Raw genomic sequence first — 20852 nt, forward strand, 5'->3', positions numbered from 1 at the left:
ATAGATCATCTCAGCAGCTCAGGGGTTAAGGCAAAATTGTAAAGCAATAAATCCCACAATTAAGCAAGAAAACATTTTAAAATCAGTATAAACTTAAGTGTTAAAAATCTTATGTTTTATTTCTAAATTGCTTGAATATTATCAAGGGAAAAGACCTTGAATCATGTTCTTTAGTGAAATGACAAGAATGTTTTTTGCTCAAGGAGTTTACAACTTTCCCCTGATGCATGCTTTAGGAAGCAAAGTCAATTCATTCACAACTGAGGGATAATATCTATGATTATGTAAATCTAAAGTAACAAGAATATCTTTGAATATATTACAGAAAGAGATATAGCAACTACAAATCAGACACTATGGAATATAATATTTTAGTTACCATTTAGATGACCCTAAAATGGTTCCACTACCATAGCTTTTAAGAACCAGGTTTCTCTGCCTGAGAGATTTGGTATAACTCTAATTATAGTAATTAATATTTATATTATGATTTAAGAGTTACAGATTTCTTTAATCTCTTGAGTGAAGTAATTGCAAGGATTATTACCCCCCTTTTATAGATAGGGAAACTGAGGTTCAAAGAAGTCAAGTGGCTCATAGAGTTGGCAAAGCTTTAGGCTTTCTGAATCTATGACTAATATAGACATTATGGTTAAGCCACATTGCAGCTCACTTCAATTTGTACCTTTTTTAGGTATATCTTTTTTTTTCCTGTTTCCTTCTCCTCAGTCTTCCCTCCACCATTATCCTTTACAAAATATTCATCTTTCCCTATACTCCTCCAGCTCACTCTCCCTTTATACTCATAATTTCAGCACAAAGAAAACTAATATTATCATCTTATGGGTTTCCCCTCTCCCCTGTTCTCTATTTTTCTCCTGATAATTTTTACTTAGACTTCTGGATTTATATTCTTATAAATATGCATCAGTTTACTTCCTTTTAATAAAAGCAAACTAGATTAGGATCTAAAATAGTTTTTAGGATTTGTAAAAATCATTCTTACTTGAACATTTTCTGTTAAAAAAAGAACAACTAGAAATCATTTGGAATTTATGGGGAAGTAAAAGAAAAGAACAGTGGCATAATAGAAATGGACATTATTACACCTGTCATCAGTATCTGAAGGAAGAATAGAATGGTCTGAGTAATCCAGCCTCACAGTCACTACTCACTTCCTAGTGCTCTCCTAGTGTAAGACTATCTGCTCCATGCTGAAGCTACTATTACTTTGGGGGAAATATCACCGCTCTCTTAGTGTAAGGTTATCTGTGCTCCATGCTTTTTGTCTAGTCAGCAGAGAAGATTATAGGTCTAGTTTGGAAGGTACCTCAGAAACCACTAGCCTAACTGCCTCATCACAGCTCTTTCTAGCTAGGTATGCTAAAGAGCCACTCAGCAGCTGGGACATATTTGTTTGTTTTTCCTGGCTCCATTCAACAAAAAGGTATCATCACTTCTAGCTGAATTAAATGAATGAATTCCTTTCACATTTTCCTCACATCGGAGTTTAGATAAGGGCCCCCTTCACTGCTCTCTCACATTTCTCTCTGAACATTTAATACTTTCCTGAGTTGTTCTGTACCTGGGAATAATTCCATGTATTTTCACTTCCAATAACTTCACAAGGTAAATATCACTCAGCCATAGAAATTGTCTTGAAGCTTCATTAAACCTCAAGAAGATATTAGAAACACTGAAGAGGGGAGGGAAAGAGAGAGGAATAAGTGTTTATTAAGTAGCAGACACTATGCTAAGCATTTTACAAATATTATCTCATTTAATCCTCACAACCACCTTGTGAAATACAATATTCCCCCTTTCAGTTCAATTGTTTTTCAGTCATGTCTGACTTTTTGTGACTCTATTGGGATTTTCTTGGCAAGAATACTAGTGTGATTTCCCAGTTTCTTCTCCAGCTTATTTTACAGATGAAGAAACTGAGGCAAGCAAGATTAAGTGATTTGCTCAGGTTCACATAAATGTTGAGGTGAGATATGAACTCAGGAAGATAAATCTTTCTGACTCCAGGCCTAGCATTGTGTCATTTAGCGGACCAGATGTACCCCTTATAAATATTTAAAGCAAGAAATAACCTAGATACCTAATTTGTTCCAGAGGCATTCTAAGGGATCTGCCTATCCTGAAAGATGCAAAAACCTCAGGGGCTGTGAATGAAAAAGTGCGATTTGGTTTCTTCAAAAGGAAAATATGATTTGTCATAACTATTTCAGAAAAGGAATAACAGAACAGCCTGTGCCTTAATAGTAGAATTTAGTGTCTTCTCCCCACCCCACCCCGAAGTTCCCTAGATAGGGATATTGTGTATAAAGAACATAAGGAGAAGCTGAGAGGGATTTTTCTTATACTTTTTTGAAACTACATCAGGTCTTTCAAGTCACTATGGTGCTATTTAGGGCATAATTTACAAAATTATTTGTCTAGAATGATTTAATAGCTTCTAAAAGTATTTAAAACATTCCCAAGAAGTAGTTTGTAAACTGAGAGAAATTAACTCTGTGGATGTTCCTTTGATACAAGTCCCTATGTAAATCCATAAAGGTGTGGGTATTATGATTTCCAATAGTTGATTTTATTTGCCTCTGCAGGGAAATAATCCACATACTACAAAGGATTAGTTGAAGTTTACCCTGACATTTTAAATTAAATCTTGTTGAATATTTTAGGAGCTAGAAAACCTTTTAACATTTTGCCTTCCCCATCTGCAAAGGAAAATCATCTAGCAAAGAGACTGTTAGTCACTTTAAAAAGAATTTCTTTACAGTAAAGATATCTTGTCTTTAACCAATATCTGCCCTCAGTCTCTAAAGTTATTATCTTATGAAGCAACTACTATAAGTAAGGGACCAGCCTTCCCCACTGATTTCTGACCAGCTCTAACCCATAGATGGCCAAACAAGTCTAACAGAATAGAAAGCCCTTCTGACAGAGAGACAGAAGGCAGAATGTAGTTTAAGGAAACAAACCACTACCACAACCTCCCCTCAGAAAGTGATGCAGATAGTCCTGGAACCAGAAGCTTTGAGAATAGCATTGATCTTCAGACTTTCAAAGTGGTCTGCTTTCAGCCTGGGCCCTACAGCCATTATTGAGGAAAAATATCATAGTGGAAAAGGGGCCAATTTTCCTTAATACAAGCTATACCAATTGCTAAGTCACTGACAGGACTCTTAAGCCACAAGAGGCGTAGGAGTGGTAGCAAGCCCAGACTACTCATTGGTCCTTCTTCCATCCCAGTCCTTGGTTCCATCATCCTAGGAACCAACTCCTTTGGAGATGTGACCTGACTATTACTTCTGCAGGATCTACAACCATATCTACTGAAGACTCAGAGAATGAAGTTATTATCTCCAAAGTTCTAGGCACTTTCAAATGGTTAAACATCAGAAATAGAATTCAAAGAATATCTGCTTTATTGTTGTATTCTAAAGACTATGGGATCTTTCCATCTGATTGGAAGCTGAAATTTTTTGTATGCTTTGGTTCCCTTCAGTAGAATATGAACTCTTCGAGAGCAGGAAATGTTTTGCTTTCCTAGTGCATTCATTTACACATTCATTCATTCTCCTATCCCCACCATCTAACTTCTGTTGCTACTGTTTCTGTATCCATGAGTAACAACCAAAAATAAGTGAGCAGCATTATTGTTATCTTATTCTTATATATTAGCATCAACTTCCTATATATCTTAAATAAACATTTAGCAGAGACTTTTGCCATAAAGTCTCTAAACTAAACTAATCCTTCTATAATTCTATTGCATTAATATTGCCTGTTCAAAATGCTTTTTATTTTTATATAATCAAAATTTCCATTTTATTTTTGATCATCCTTCATGCATATGTTTACTTGAGACTTTTCCCACTAGCCATAATTGTGAAAAGTATCTCCTTTATTTTCCTCTATTTTTAAATATTATCTTTTATATTTAGTTCATGTTTTCATTTGCAGCCTATTGTGGTTTGTTGCATTAAATCTTTAGTCCCACAGATCCTTTTTTCTTTCTTATCTCTTTGTTCTTTTCCTTTATCCTTCAGTCCAATTTCTTTTTTTAAAGCTTAAACAAAGAATTATTTTTAATTGCTTAATCTTTTCTTGATATTTGATTTTTAAAATGTTGGCTGGACCTCTTGAATATTTTTAATTATTTCTAATAATCGCTGGAATTACTGTAGATTATTTTAAAGCCTCTCTTGATTAAGGTCTGGTTTTCCTCCATTGACTATCAGGTTCAGCTGTGTTGAACATAGTTAAATCTATTTGATTTTGGAATATAGAATTTTTTCTTACAATTCCTTATGATTGTGGAATTAACTTATACTATCCAAATTGTTTTTCCTTCATAGTTTTTATGCCTACTGCTTGCAAAAATTTTAGTTTGGTATTAAAATTGAAATTTCATGACTATAAATATGCTTTAGAATTTTTAGTGAGGAGATTTTTCTCTGGTAATAGTTCGGTGGTTCAATTCAAATAATGCTTTGCTTTCTCTTTGATCTTTTTCTTCTGTTTGTTTGGTCTTTCTAAATTTCTTTTGCTTTATCTTCTTTCATGACTTACTCCCTAACTTTGGTTGTACCCCAAAGCTCCATCTCATGCCTTCTTTTGTTCCTTTATCATCACAGTTGATATTCGTATTAGCAGATACCCTAAACTTAATTAATAATTTTTTCAAAGATGACTGCAAGATCTATAAATCTAGCTCTGTCTTTCCTCTGAATTTCAGTTCTGAATCAACAACTACCTATTGGACAATTTCCAAATGATTAAACCCAAAGAGTAGGCCTTAATGGCTTACTGCCAACTTGGAAGGCGGTCTCTAACAGCACACCCTAGGCATCTGTCCTTGAACCTGTGATTGCCAGTGTGATTACAGTGTCTTGGATAAAGATGTAATTATCATATTTGTGAAGTTTTAAGATAGCAGAGAATAAGGGGAAAAAAGCTAACAAACTGGATGGACAGAACCAAGATCCAAAAAAGATTTTGAGAGTCTAGAGTAATTTTCTGTCTATAAAATGTAATGTGTATAAGTATGAAGTTACATAATTAAAAAAAACTTTCAATTCAATTTTTAAAAAATTTAAGAATTTGAAAGGTGTGTGGTTCTAAAGCAGTTCCTTAAAAAAAACTACAGATTTTATTGGATAGAAAGGAAAGGAACAAAGTTGTTTTGTTGTTGTTGTTGTTGTTGTTTGTTTTTTGTTTTTTGTTTTTGTTTTTTAGTGAGTAATGTATACTAAGTAATATGCTAAGCAGTTTATTAATATTATCTCATTTGATTCTTCCAACTCTGGAAAGTAGGTGCTATTATTATCCCCACTTTACATTTAAGGGAACTGAGGAAACCAGAGGTTTCATGACTTGCCCAGAGTCACACAGCTCATGTCTGAGGATGAATATAAACAAATTTTCCAGACTCCAGACCCTGAACTCTATTCACTGCTTCACTAAGTTGAATCTAAAACAGCAAGCTAAAACTTAGTGAAAAATATGACATACAAGCCCAGACCCAAACAAAACAGAATAAACTAGTGTTTATGATTGACTGGATCAAGAGAAGTGTTGTGTCTAGAAGAATAGAGTTTATAATTACATGGTATTGTATCCTGGTCACTCCTCCCAGATCATTGCCCTGTTGTAGTATCTGGGTTTGTGTAGTTCAATGAACTATAAGCTATATTGTGTAGGCTTATCTAAGATGGACAGATCCTAGTGGATAATTTTGACAAAAGATGATTCAGGAGCAGGAAATAGCAAACTGCTCCAGTATCTTTACCAGGAAAGCCTCATGGATAGCATTAAAATGATAATATATATGAAGTTATTAGGGTTATACATATATGCTCTGATGGTCTGGTTTTCCTCCATCGACTGTCAGCTTCAGCTGTGTTGGACATAGTTAAACCTATTTGATTTTTGGAATATAGAATTTTTTTCTTACACTTCCTTATGATTATGGAATTAATTTGAACTATTCAAATTGTTTTTCTTTCATAACTGAAGTTCTTTATGCCTACTGCATAAAAATCCATCAGAGCATATATGTATAATTTTAATAATACCTTTTATGAATATGAAGTGGAAGTGATGAATTGAATTAAGTAAATAGATCTCTTGCTAGAGTGCCTGAAGAATTATGGACATTCATAATACTATACAGAGGCAGCAACAAAAAAATCCCAGAGAAAAAAAGAGACCAAGCAAGCATAATAATTGATGAGGCTTTGTAAATTTATAAATAAACAAATAGCTGAGAAAAGAAAAAAAAAGTAAAAGATAAAGAAGAAAGGAAAATGTAAATGCAGTTGAAAGATGAATTCTAGAAATATTTCAGGGAGAGATAAGGTTTTCTTAAATGAGCAAAGCAAAGAAAGAGAAGGAAATTATAGAATGGCAAAGATGAGATCTCTTCAAAAAATCAGAGATACCAGGAGGACTTTGCATATAAAACTGGGCATGACAAAAATAGGAAGGATTTAACAGAAGTAGAAGAAATTAAGAAAATATGGCAAGAATATATAGAAGAACAATATAAGAAAGCTCTTAACATCACCAATAACCAAGATAGTATACTTACTGATTTATAGCCAGACATCCCAGAGAATGAAATCAAATTGCTCTTAACAACCATTGCTAACAATAAGGCTAGTGAAGATGATATCACAGCTAAAGTATTTTGAATCCTGAAATATGATGCTATTGAAGTGCTCACTTAAATGCTAGCAAATTTGAGAAATAAACTGTGGCCACTGGATTTGAAAAGATCAGTTTACACCCCAATCCTAAAGGAAATGCCAAGGAACATTCAAATTACTGAACAACTGCACTAATTTCACAAGACATTAAGGTAAGGCTTAAGATTCTGCAAGTTAGGCTTTAACAATGAGTAAACCAAGAATTACCAGAAGAATACAATGATTTTCAAAAAGCAAAAGAACTGGAGGCCAACTTGTAAATATTTAGTAGATTATGGAGAAAATAAGGGAGTTCTAGGGGGAAAAGGTACTACTGTTTCATTGACTACACGAAAGCCTTTGATTGTGTGGATTGCAACAAAATATGGTAAATCCTTGAAAAGATGGAAGTACCAGATCTTCTTACTTGTCTTTTGAGGAACTTTTAGGTAAATTGAGAAACAAAACCAAATATGGAACAACATATTAACTTAAGACTGGAAAAAGAGTCCAAAAAGGTTGTATATTGTCACCTCATATAACTTACATGCAAAGTGCATCATGCAAAATGCCAGGCTGGATGAATGAAAAGTTGGAATTATGGTTGCTTGGAGAAATATTGATAACCTCAACTATACAAATACCCTTCTGAATGAAAGAAGTAAAGAAGAATTAAGAAGCTTCCTGATAAGGGTAAATGAAGATAGTGTAAAAGTTGACTGAAAGCTTAACATTTGAAAAAAAAATCATGGCATCTGGTCCCATCACTTCCTGGAAAGAAGAGAGAAGAAATGGAAACAGTGTCAGATATTATATTATTGGACTAAAAGATCGCTACAGAAATTTAAAAAAATTATTAGACTTTGGAAGGAAAGCTATGACAAATTTGTACAGCAGTACAATGTACAGTAAAAACAGAGATATAATCAATTCTTTTTTTTAATTTTTATTTTATTTTATAATTATAACATTTTTTTGGACAGTACATATACATGGGTGATTTTTTACAACATTATCCCTTGCACTTACTTCTATTCAGATTTTTTCCCTTCCTCCCCCAACCCCCTCCCCCAGATGGCAAGCAATCTTATATATGTTAAATATATTACAGTATATTCTAGATACAATATATGTGTGTAGAACCGAATTTTTTGTTGCACAGGAAGAATTGGATTCAGAAGGTAAAAGTAACAGTTTACATTCATTTCCCAGTGTTCCTTTTCTGGATGTAGCAGGTTCTGTCCATCATTAATCAATTGGAATTGGATTAGCTCTTCTCTATGTTGAAGAAATCCACTTCCATCAGCATACATCCTCGTACAGTATCATTGTTGAAGTGTATAATGATCTTCTGGTTCTGCTCGTTTCACTCAGCATCAGTTGATGTAAGTCTCTCCAAGCCTCTCTGTATTTCTCCTGTTGGTCATTGATATAGTTAATTCTATGGTTTTTCCAGTAGTATTATTGTATGATTGTGAGCATTAAACTATGAGAAAAGCTGAATGTTGCAGAATCAACACTTTCAAAATGTAGTGCTGGAGACAATTTAGAGAATTTGTTGGGCAGCAAGGAGGCCAAAACAGTCAGTAGTTAATTCAGACTAATCATTGAAAGGACCAATACTGAAACTGAAGCTTAAATATTCTGGCTGCATATTGAGAAGATAGAAGTCACTGAAAGAGACCCTGATGTTGGGAAAGACTGGAGGCAAAAATAGAAGGCAGAGGATGAGATGGATGTGTAGTGTCATGGAAGCAATGACTCCCAATGAGCTTGGGAGATAGTAGAAAATAGAAGGTCCTAGTATGTTATGGTCCATAGGGTCACAAAGACAATGATTGAATGAATGAACAAGTTATCTGGTCAAAATACATATATAATAAATTACTGTGTTTACTTTTGGGCACCAAATTTTAAAAGTAGTAGCTATTATAGTGAGAAATAGATGATTTTATATTAACTTCAGTCAAAGAAGTGGGAAATATTTAGTCTGGACTAAAGAAAATTTTAAAAGGCCATATGTGTAGTGGTGTGACCCCAAGTCATATAAACATTGTCTGCTTCAGTTTCCTTAGGTGTAAAATGAGGATTATTGTAACATCTACCTCATATTTCATTGAGAGAAATTAGATAATGATTTGAAATTTTTTAAATGCTTTGAAAATTTTAAAGCGATGTAAAGATGCTTATTATTATAGATTATTTTATTGTTATTGTTATGCCTTTAAGTTTATGAAGAAGCATTATGCAGAAGAAAGATGAGACCTTCTCTGAGAGCAAAATTAATAATAATCAGTGAAATTTGCACTAAAATAGATTTAGGGGAAATCTATAAGGAAAAACCTTTAACAATCCATTCTATCTAAAAGCAAAAAGGAATATATGTAGAAGAAATTAGTCTTTTTTAGCACTGGAGTAGCCCCAGACTCAATGATATCTAAGCTGTCGGCTAATTTAAAATATTGTGATTCTCCACAAGCAGACGCTCTGCTGTTGCTGTCGTCCTGCTTTATCACCAACACACACCTAGCAGGGGCTACTGGAAGCACCGCCTGCCCAGTCTTGGCATTGGGAATTGGAGGGAAGTTCTAAGTCTGCAACTCCTTGCATAGGGCATTTAGATTTGGAACAGAGACCATCTAGTTCAACTTCCATACTGTACAAATGAAGAAACAGATCCCGAGACACAAAGTAATTTGTCTAAGTAGCAAGTATAGAAACCAAGCTTCAATGCCAATTCATCTGGCTCTAAATCAGGCATTCTTTGCCCTTAGTGATGCCTCCAATTTCACATGAACTGCTATTAAATGAGATCGCTCCTATTGTTTGTTTATGTAGTTGGTTTCTTCTTGCTTCTTCAGCTTGCTCAATTCGGAGCTTTAAATTCTTCTTTTTAAAAGTCAAATGGAGGCTTAAAATAAGCAGTAAGTATTTAGTGCTAGATCCAGATGTCATCTCAAGCAAGAAACAAAAATGCTTTGATTTTAGCAAAATAACCTTTGATGCCTAAAGAGACTCTAATAAGTGCCTTTGTTCTGTGATCTTAAAATGAATTCCGAAGCACACAAAAGAAAAAGCCTGGAGAGACTGACACCCCTTGCTTTATTGCACAAGGACTGCAGCAGCAACAGTGACCTGCCAATGTGTCCTTACCCACCTCTGTGCCTGCACATAGAGTGTTCCCCCTGCTGTGCTACCTTAGTTGCTTATCATAGAAGGACCAGCCCCGGGCCTTTTAGAGGGAAGTACAGTTTTCCTTGGTTGTTTTAATGCTTGGCCTTGTCTGTCACAGCCAGCCAGGGTGCTAATTAGTGCCAATTACCCTAGTTGTAAGGAAGAAAACTGTGAGCAAAGGAAAGACTTTGAAGTCTAAAATCACTAGAAATTTGTTTCTCAGGATTCTCCTCAACAATGTATTACCCCATGGACCAATACCATACTAATTTTAACACATGTGGTCATAGAACAGAATAACTTCTTAGGAATAATTATTTTCTGTGGAGGTGTTCATCTCATATTAAGAAAAACTAAACCAAATCCCTACAATGTCAAATCCCTATTTCCCTCTGTAACTGAAAGAAAAAAGCGTTTTCTTAAGAGTTCTCTTGCTATGTCAAGAAAAAAAGTAGGACATTAATGGTTATATAAACAGATATTGGTAAATATGTTTATGATAACTCCTTATTTTTATTTAGTTCTCTCTGGGGAACACTTTAAAGAAATATTTAATTAAATTTCAAGGTTTTTTTTAATCATTCTTCTTTTTAAATTTTTTTCAAAGATTTTGTACCTTTTCCTTATTAACTTTACCTACGTAGTCTTCAAAGCTCATATTGACCTTATGTATTTTTGCTGGTTGTATTCCAGCTTTAAGTTTGTCTCCGAAGTTTGAGCTCCAAGTCAATTAATTTCTTTATACTTCAGTTTAAATGATAATAATCATACTTAGAACTATAAGGAAAAGTGTTTTGAAACCTTAAAACACTATGTAAATCTAAGTTCTTCTTTCCCTCCTTCTATTCCTTCTCCCCCTCCTCCTCCTTCTTCTGTTATTATTATCTCAAATATCCTAGAGAAAAGTAGAACATGAATTTAAAGTCCTCCTCTTTACCTCTATTTTAATTTTTGTTTCTTTTTTTCTGTTAACTTGTCCAAAATGCCTCATTATATTTTCCCATCCCTGACATCATGATTAGTCCAAATCCATATTGAGTTCTTCTGCATATTAACATCATTAACATTTATCGGAATTATTTTATCTTCATAAAATATTTTCCTTGTAAAGTTTTTCTTTCCATTTCTCATTCTCAATGGAATCTTTTCATTTTCTTCTATAAACTCAAGTGGACTCCCAATTATGTCTAGGATCAAATATAAATTCCTCTTTCTAGTATTTAAAACCCTTTACAGTCTCACCTCAAACTACTTATCCTACTGTGTTGCCCATTCTCTTCACTTTTCCTATAGACAAGCTCAACTGAACTTGCTGTTTCTCACACATAATACTCTATGGTGTCCATGACTTTTTCCTGAGGTTGTCTCCATGACTGGGAATACCATCCCTTCTGTCCTACACTTCTTAGCATCCCAAGTTTCTTTCCCGGCTTAGGTCAAATGCCAACTTTTATATGACACCTTTCCTTATATTTCTAAGTACTAGTGATTCCCATATCAATATTAGTTTGCATTTATTTTTATATACTATTTATGTACATGTTATCTAATCCACCTGAATTCTAATTTCAAGAACAGCAACAATTTAACTTTCCCTAACAGCTAGTACTATACCTGTTGTATAGGAAATATTTACTATAATGTTTCTTGATTGATTGATTCTTATTTTTTCTTGATGTTATAATAAACATAAGCATTTATTCATTAAAATATTCAATGAATATCTATTAAGGATATAACACTGTGGGTTATGGGAAGTTTAAAATATGGGTCTTGTCCTGCTGCACTGAAAAGCAAAACACCCAGGAATAGAGAGACAACATTTCTATTTATTGTGTCCTGGTGAACTAACAACTGAAGGACTGTATTTGGTTCTGGAGGTCACAATTTAAGAATGCTTTGATAAGTTGGAAGGTATCCAGAAAAGAACTCCCAGGATGATGAAGAGTCTTGAGTCAACATTATGAGTTTCAATTGAGAAAAATGGGTAAGTGTAGCCTATAGAAGAGAAGGTTCAGGGAATACATGACAGCTGTTTTCAAGTATTTGAAAGATGATCATGTAGAAGAAGAAACAGATTTGTTCTATTTAGCTCCACAAGGACAGATCCAGGAACAGGAAGAAGTTGTAAGGAATAAACAAATATAGGCTGATATCTGGGAAAACTTCCTAACAACTAGACCTTAATAGAAGTAAAATGGTCTGCCTTGGAAAGTAGGTGAATTCACTCACATTAAAAATCTTCAAATAGAGTTTGAAGTATTTCTCAGGCATTTTATGTAGAATTGTTTAGAAAGTACCATATGGCAACTGAAGTCCCTATTAGCTCTCAAAATTATGTGATTCTGTGATGACCAAAATCCTTACGATATAGCCATACATATAATAATAATATATACATGAAAGTGAAATATTTATTTGAAGCAAGGTAATAGCCAGATCCCGATTAGAATGAATAATGAATCTCCTGAAGTGGTTGCCTTATTCAAATTTATGTTTTATATTTCCCTTGCACTGGAACCAATTACCATATATTTATGTAATTATAACTTTAAATAGTGTGACTTCAAATACACATGGAGTTCAATAATCACATTAATAGGGATCTAGCTAGCTACAATTTTGTTATAAGTGAATAATATAAAATAACTTTTTGGAGGGTGAAATCACCATGGACTAGAATGGTGAAGGAAGTCTGCCAAGAATAGGATAGATGAGATCTGTAAAGGTGGGAAGAAAAAAAGCGACATAAGAAAATATGGGAATCAGAACAGAAGTGAGTACAAGGGATAACGTTGTAAAAAATTACCCATAATTTTTATAATTATTTAAAAAAAGAAAATATGGGGATATAGAAAAATGATAATAAGAATTAAGTAGACCATAGATTCTTTGAGTAGTTCAATTTCCCAATCCATTCTGGAGCCCTTTTTATAGTATCATTTCAAATAACCGAAAACTCTCTACTTAATAAAATAATTCATTTCATTTTTTTGATAATTCTTAGATATATTTTGACAATTGTTAGAAAAGTTTTCTATATTAACCTGAGTAGTACTATATGTTGCTTTTGTCTATTAGTCCTAGAGTCCTGTCCTCTAGAATTATATTCAATAAATATATTTACTTTCCCACTAATATTATCATTTAAATATTTCAAGAGACTTATCAAGGCTCCTCAAAAGACTTTTCCTAACCAGGTAAACATCTACAGTTTTTTTGGTCAATCCTTACTTGACATGACTTCCAAAGACCCTTCAATATACTAGTCATCATCCTCTAAAGCCAGATATTATTTGTTGATGTCTCTCTTAAATTACAGAATCAAATGATACTATAGGTAGAAGGAACCTTAGAAGTTATTTAATCTAAATGTGGCACTCAAGTCTGAATCCAACAATCCAGATATATTTTCACCAGCACCACACATACTGAAACTATTATCTCCTTGATATTTTAACATAGCACTTCTATTAATGCACTTTAAGCCTGCATTAGTTTTGTTGCTGATTCCATTATACTGCTGGCTTATATTAGGCTTTCAACCAACTAGATGCTGTATGGTATAGTGGTCCAATCACTTGACTGGCAATCAAGAGATCTAATTAATTGTAGACTCACCTCTCACACTAACTAGCTGTATAACTTTATTAGTAACAATAATAGCTAGAATATATATAATGCTTTACTTTTCAAAGCATATTACATATATTAATCATCTGGTTACTTAAAGCACTGAGAATTTATGATTCTCAAGTCTCCCTAGCTCCTTTCCATGTGAACTGATGATTAAACCAAATACTTTCAGACTAAATTTGATATTAAAAATAATCTAAAGGCAAGGCTTTTAAATATATTCTTACTAAATCTCATTTTATTAGATTAGTCCATATACTGTTCTATTGTTATTTCTTTGAATCTTCAGCCAAGTATGTCACCCAATATATTAGCTAGTTGTTCCAGATTTTTGTCATCTGTCATTCTTATAAACATTATTTTTGAATGTTTATCTAAGTCAATAGGGGATATGCAAGGGCTTGGGCATACACCTCTGTCTACTTCTGTATTTAAGTTGACACATGCATTATAAGAGTATGATTATAGCAACTCATATGTCTATAGTGATAGAAGTTTTGCAAATCTTAGATTTTATATAAATATATTGTTATTTAATTTGGAAATTCCTTTAAGCTAAGCAACTTCAAAATTATCTGACTATACTATTATGCAACCCATTATTTTCCCTTCTTGTTCACAAGGATATCAAAAGATATTTTGTTGGGGGCAGCTAGGTGGTGCAGTGGATAGAGCACCAGCCTTGAATTCAGGAGGACCGGAGTTCAAATCTGGTCTCAGACACTTAACACTTCCTAGTTGTGTGACCCTGGGCAAGTCACTTAACCCCAGCCTCAAGGAAAAAAAAAAGATATTTTGTCATGTTTTTAAAAAATCAGGTTTTAGTACATGCCCTTATTTAGCCATTCAATTAGACTAGTGGATAAGGAAAAGAGCCAAATTTGGAGCAACTTGTTCCTAGTGAATTCTAATAACAAAGTTTCTTTTCAAATTAGAATGGAAATATGTGTTTTGAGATCAATAAGGAAGTCAGATTAGGCCCATATTATGAAGGATTTTGGGCTTAATTCTATAAGTAATGAGAAAACATTAAAGGATCTTAAGTAAGAAATTAGCTTTAAAAGGAAGCCATCTTTTTTTGAAAATCAATCTGATGATGATAAGATACTTTGAGAAGCAGAAGATATTAGGAATGGAGAGAATAGTTAGAAGTCTATAGGGAATTGTCCAGGTGTGAAATGATACAGATTTAAATTGGAGTGGATTAAATTGCTATTATCTTTCTTTTCATAAGTGTTCACACTGTGATCGTGAAGATTGTGACTTTCTTGCTATTACAGCCTAACTTAATGGCAGGATTGAACATTATATAGGAACTTGCTGAAGGAGGTTTTCTAATATTGTTCTCCTATGGCCCATGACAACCTGTGTTAATTTAACTCAGGACTCCAATATAGCCCATCTCTGTTTTGACCTGTAATAACTTTTGAGAATCTGTATAAAACAATTTAGGTCTGCTTCTTTTGGTTCCGCTTTTCTATTGACTCATTGATGGGTAGTTATTTTTAGCTATTATGATTTTTATTGCAGTTCAAGGAAAAATCAAAACCTATTGAAAAAAAATGTCCTGTCACACAAATTTTTTGTTTAAAACTTTCCCTAAAGTTAACTTGGAGGAAGTTAAGTCACTGAATGGATAGAGTGCCAGGACTGGAACTGAGAAATCTCATTTTCCTCCGTTCAAATCTGGCCTTAAATACTTTTTAGCTATGTGACTAAAGAAGGCTCACTTCAACCCTGTTTGCCTGAGTTTCTTTATCTGAAAAATGAACCAGAGAAGGAAATGGCAAATTGTCCAAACTCATTGCCAAGAAAACCTCAAATGTGGTCATGAAAAATCAAACAAAGCTAGAGCTACTGAACAACAATAAAGGGTAAAATCTAGTGTCTGTTTTGAGAGTTGTCTTTTCAACAATAAGTGTGGGTTTTTTTGTTGGTCTTATAGAAGCTAGTGAAAGTTAAACAAAATGACTCTGTCGTCATTAGCACTTTCTGAATCTTTCACTCATCTCTCTGCAGGTAGGAAAGTGGAAAGACAAAAACCTTCAGATGAAATACTATGTATGGCCTCGTGTGTGTCCTGAAACTGAAGAGCGGGAGGATGACCACTTGAGCATTGTCACCCTGGAAGAGGCTCCATTTGTCATTGTGGAAAGTGTGGATCCACTGAGTGGAACCTGCATGAGGAATACAGTTCCCTGCCAGAAACGCATTGTCACTGAGTATGGCAAACTGGTTCTTTGTGGCACCACCTTGGTCAGCTCATACCCTATTGTTGTCATCTAGTTGGCCTAAGCCATGATTCTCAGAATAAAATACTTATTTTAGATTTTCCTTACTAAAACTTTGAGTTAGTTATGGTCCTATATTCTGATGTCTAGAGTAGTCTATTTTTCTAAAGTCTTCCTTACCAAGGCTTTGGGGTATTTACTCTGATTATATTCATGGTAGTTTTGTCCCTGCTTGGTCCTACTATCTGCTATTTTAAATTTATGAATGGTTTTATGATGTTTTTCTTAAGACAGAACTTGTGAAATGAGCCATTTGAAATTTATAGACAATAGAAATTACCTGAGCACTCAATATCAATACAAATAGTTCTGAGCTGTGAAGGAGAGCATGCTTTTAGAATGGGGATGTGGTAATGTGAGAGAGAACACTTTGTCTTCCATATTAATCTTTAGTTATTATAATTGGTTAGGAACAAAACAGATGAGGAGCCAGATTACATTAAAAAATGCTGCAAGGGTTTCTGCATTGACATCCTCAAGAAAATATCTAAATCTGTGAAGTTCACCTATGACCTCTACCTAGTTACCAATGGCAAGCATGGGAAGAAAATCAATGGAACCTGGAATGGTATGATTGGAGAGGTGAGTTTTAGGGGGGTATGTATAATTTTCTTCTTAAAATTACCAGATATATTTTCTGAATCTATTATTCATCAGATTTTTCTGAATATCTTGGGTATTATTTTCTTTTCATTTTCCCACTTTCTGTTTTGTGCATTCTAAATGAAATATCCTCTTCCCCTTCTTCCTTCCTCAAGGTGGTCATGAAACGTGCCTATATGGCAGTGGGATCCCTTACCATCAATGAAGAACGCTCAGAAGTGGTAGATTTCTCTGTGCCCTTCATAGAGACTGGCATTAGTGTTATGGTGTCACGAAGCAATGGGACTGTCTCACCATCTGCCTTCTTAGGTAAATTATATATTAAGGGGGGCATGGAAATGTAAATTGAGAATAGATAGAGTGACAAGAAGAACATACTGCTGTTTCCATTTTGCCAGGAGTTAGTTTCCTAGGAATTAAATTCAGCCAAGAATTTTGAGTTTTTCAAACTTAATTTATTCTTAAACATGGATATGCCAAAATTCTACAATTTCTATGGGATGGGATTTGTGATTATAGGACCTAGAATAATTGTTTTATATGGAAAGAAAATTTATTCAATGCTTTTTTTGGTGTTCTGCTCTTGAAGAGGACGCAATGAACTTTTCTACAAGGAAACACTCAGTTTTCTGCCCCATATTCTCAATGAAAAACATTCTAATACCCAAGAATATTTATGAACTGACATTGAAACTAACCACTAACCACATTCCTATATTTAGGTCAAATTCTTTTCATTTCCTCCATTTCTTTATAAAATATCTTTGAACATCAATAGATATTAAAGAAAACCATATTTAAATCTTCCCTAAAACCCAAAATATCATTATCTAAGCTTTTGGACTAGAAGAGAAAATACACACTGATATCAAAAAAAAAAAAACCAAATAATAATAGAGATTTGTAGAATAATACTTGGATCCAGGAGCAGTCATTAACATAACAAAAGAATGAGGACCACTGAAGGATCAACACAAGGATCAGTGGTACTATGTTACCAGCATGTCCAAACACACAAAAGATTATCATGGGATTGTAGGGAAGACGAAAGTTTAAAGTCAGTGTACTCCCTTTAGTCATTTACCAAGCTTAACAAGAAGGCTACTGATGAGTTAATTATCCAAGTTGAAGTTGGGATAGAACAAAAACAAAAAGAGTATATTAACTTTATATCACTTAATAGACCTGTGACATTTAATCTACCAACCTGCAAACCACTTCCATATAGTGCAGGATAGTTCAGTAGGATGTATGTTTATTTCTGAAGATTTGTCTTGGTTCATTTCTAATTTCTAATTACTCAAAAAAAAAAAAGCTTTTACAATTCCCTTAGGAATTCAGTAGTAAAATAGGTTTTGAAATAAGAAAATAGTTTTCTAATTTAAATCTATATTCGCTTCTGTTCAACTTCATTATTATTAATCATAAGGAAGAGGGAGCAAACTGCATGCTAATTCATCAGATGTGAGTTTACAATGTATTCTCACAATTATAAAGGCCAGAACTATTTTGGGATGAATTTGAAGAAGTATTGTCTTCTTGGGACAGAATTGTCATCATTACTTTCTACACTACTCTACTGAGATGACAACTAGAATATAATGTTCTCTCTTTGGACAGTTCAATAAAAGGGATATAGATAAATTGGGAGAGATCCAGAAGAAATTATTATGAAAATTTAAAAATTATACTGTGAGATAGCAATAGCTTGTCTATTGTTAATTGGTGCCATAGAACCATGGCATTAAAAAAGACTGCATTCTGTAGTTAGATCATCTGATTTTTATCAGGGGTAGTTAGCTGAATGATATTACAGTAAGGGTTTGACAGTATTGAGATGAACTTTGGTTCAATGCATTTAATAAATTGTGATCTCATCAATGTCAGTACTTCCTCCAGTGGTTCAGATCACAAGGCATCTTTCCATTTTAGGAAACTTGTCCAAATCCTTCCCTCTATAGAGCAGCTAATCACTAAGATGGCAGAAGTTCTTTGTTTTTTTTGTTTTTTGTTTTGTTTTTGTTTTTGTTTTGTTTTTTGAGGCTGGGGTTAAGTGGCTTGCCCAGGGTCACACAGCTAGGAAGTGTTAAGTGTCTGAGATCAGATTTGAACTCTGGTCCTCCTGAATTCAGGGCTGGTGCTCTATCCACTGCGCCACCTAGCTGCCCCTGGGTTCTTTAATATTATGAGTATACCAGGGCAGAACTTGGGGAAGTTATTTATTATCTCATGTCCATGATGGACCTATTTCCTTTTCTAGTTGTACATGTCTTTGATGATATCTTTTATACTACTTCTGGCAAGCAATTTGTTCATGACCACATATAGTGATGACCCTCTTCTCAAGAGTATATTTTTATTTATAAATTAATAAATTAATTAAGTTTATTTATCTGATAATAACAATAACATTTCTTTTTTTTATGGAGAGTTTAAAGGTTTATAATGCATTTTTCTTACATTAACTCTATGATTATGTACATACTAGTTTCCCTGCTTCACAAATGAGGAAACTAAAGTATAAAAACTACAAAAAGCTATTCTGGATTGATGTTTGAGTCCTAGTCTGTTGTCTTCAAATACAGTATTCTTTCACATACAGGGATCAAGGAGAGTAAGAACTAGGAAACACAATAAAATTTAACAGTTAAGAAGTAATTGGCAATCTTGAAAAAGAAATTTCAGGACAACAGTAAGGTTGGACATCAACTTATAAGGATCACAAGATGATAGATTTAGAACAGAATGGGACCTCCCCTTCGCCATGAAGGACTGAGGGCTTGAGAAATGAATAACTAAAGAGGAAGCAGAGGTAGTGAGTGTAGATCATTTTTTCAAAGAATTTGACAGTGAAAGGCAGCTCTAAAGCATAAGAACTTGAAGGCACAGTTAAAGCACAGTTAGAAGACTGACCATCTTTTCCTAGGAGACAAGAAAAAAGAGGAGTATCTTGGTGAAAATTTGAAAGAGTTTGGGGAGTATAATAAAAAAAAGAAAAGGGAATTTATTAATTCTTTTCTCATGTAGGCAATTGATCAGAGGGTCATTCAAACAAACCCCTGATTTGAATTTTGAAGTTATCTTCCTCTGGAGAGTGTGGGTATAGCCACTGGTCACTTTGAGAGGACTGGGTAATAACTAATGATTCATGCACACTAATCACTAACAGAAATCAGCAAAAGACTAAGACATAACATGGAGGAGAACTATTGTGAATTATTAACAAAGTTCAGGTCTGATTAAAGAAAGTTGTCTTTAGGGAACAGCTAGGTGGCGCAGTGGATGGAGCAACAGCCCTGAATTCAGGAGGACCCGAATTCAAATCTAGTCTCAGACACTTAACACTTCCTAGCTGTGTGACCCTTGGCAAAGTCACTTAACCCCAGCCTCAGGGGGGAAAAAAGAAAGAAAGTTGTCTTTCTTGAAACTTCAAGCTTGTTTCTCCTCTGAGAAAACTTCAAACTGACCATCTCAAGTGAGCCCTTACTGCTCCACAGTAAAACTTCTGTTCTTCTTTCCTTCAGGGGCTCTTTCAAACCTCTTAACTTCCCACTGGGATGAATTTCTGGATACCCTGAAATTGAAAAGATCAGCCTACTGTGTAGGGGATGAGGGCTCATCAGTATGGTGGGTGAAGCAGTTTAGAAATACAGAGAGACAAAATCAAGAGATGAAGCTAGTAAGATATGAATAGCAGTGGGCTAAGAGAGCAAGGCTTTCAGGCTAATGTATGCTCAGAAATGGCCAACTATAAAGATGAAACTTTGAAAGTAAAGAAAGCGAGACCAGATTGATTATTGGTGATAGACTAGAAGAGCAGGGAGGGTCATGCCTAATGTAGATAAATGATTGAAAAGGTTAATTAGTTTGTTGAACCCAGGGGTATTTTATTAACACAAAAATTATAATTGTTTTGTTTTGTTTTAAATTCCCACAGTATAGCTTAGCCCCATAGATAGTGATAGAGAATTGAATGATCAAGAAGGGTAGAATAGACTCTAGGCTCAGGTCATAACTGTGTCTCTCCTTGTATGATTTTAGGCCAGTCATTTTTAAAGCTTTGGTTTCCTCATATGTAAAAATGTGAGGATTGGTTTAGATCAAGGGTCAGCAAACTTCTGTTTCTTAGGGCCTTCAAGCTAAGAAGGGGCAGCTAGATAAAGGAGACAGAATGCTGGGCCTGTTATTAGGAAGATTTATCGTCATGAATTCAAATCCAGCCGTGTACCTGGGCACTTCCCCCTGTTTGACTCAGTTCCTCATCTGTAAAACAAGCTGGAGAAGGAAATGGCAAACCACTGCAGTATCTTTGCCAAGAAAACCTCAAATGAGGTCACAAAGAGTTGGACACAGTTGAAAAACTATGAAACAACAAACTAAGGATGGTTTTTATATTTTAAAAGAAGTATGTAAAATTTAAAATGTTTAAATTTTAAATGTAAAAACCATT

The 20852-nt window shown here is 34.1% G+C and overlaps 1 protein-coding gene across 3 annotated transcripts in view; it reads left to right on the plus strand.

Moving 5' to 3' along the window:
• The window catches only part of GRIN2B (glutamate ionotropic receptor NMDA type subunit 2B), a 640262-nt gene that overhangs the window by 542230 nt on the left and 77180 nt on the right, over positions 1-20852 (plus strand). For all 3 annotated transcript variants that reach the window (XM_074269120.1, XM_074269121.1, XM_074269122.1), the window contains 3 exons: positions 15528-15730; positions 16210-16381; positions 16558-16711. In XM_074269120.1, coding sequence (XP_074125221.1) covers positions 15528-15730; positions 16210-16381; positions 16558-16711 — 529 coding nt within the window. The remainder of the gene's footprint in view (positions 1-15527; positions 15731-16209; positions 16382-16557; positions 16712-20852) is intronic.

Source organism: Sminthopsis crassicaudata, chromosome 5, assembly GCF_048593235.1.
Source record: "Sminthopsis crassicaudata isolate SCR6 chromosome 5, ASM4859323v1, whole genome shotgun sequence".
In the NCBI taxonomy this organism is placed as follows: domain Eukaryota; kingdom Metazoa; phylum Chordata; class Mammalia; order Dasyuromorphia; family Dasyuridae; genus Sminthopsis; species Sminthopsis crassicaudata.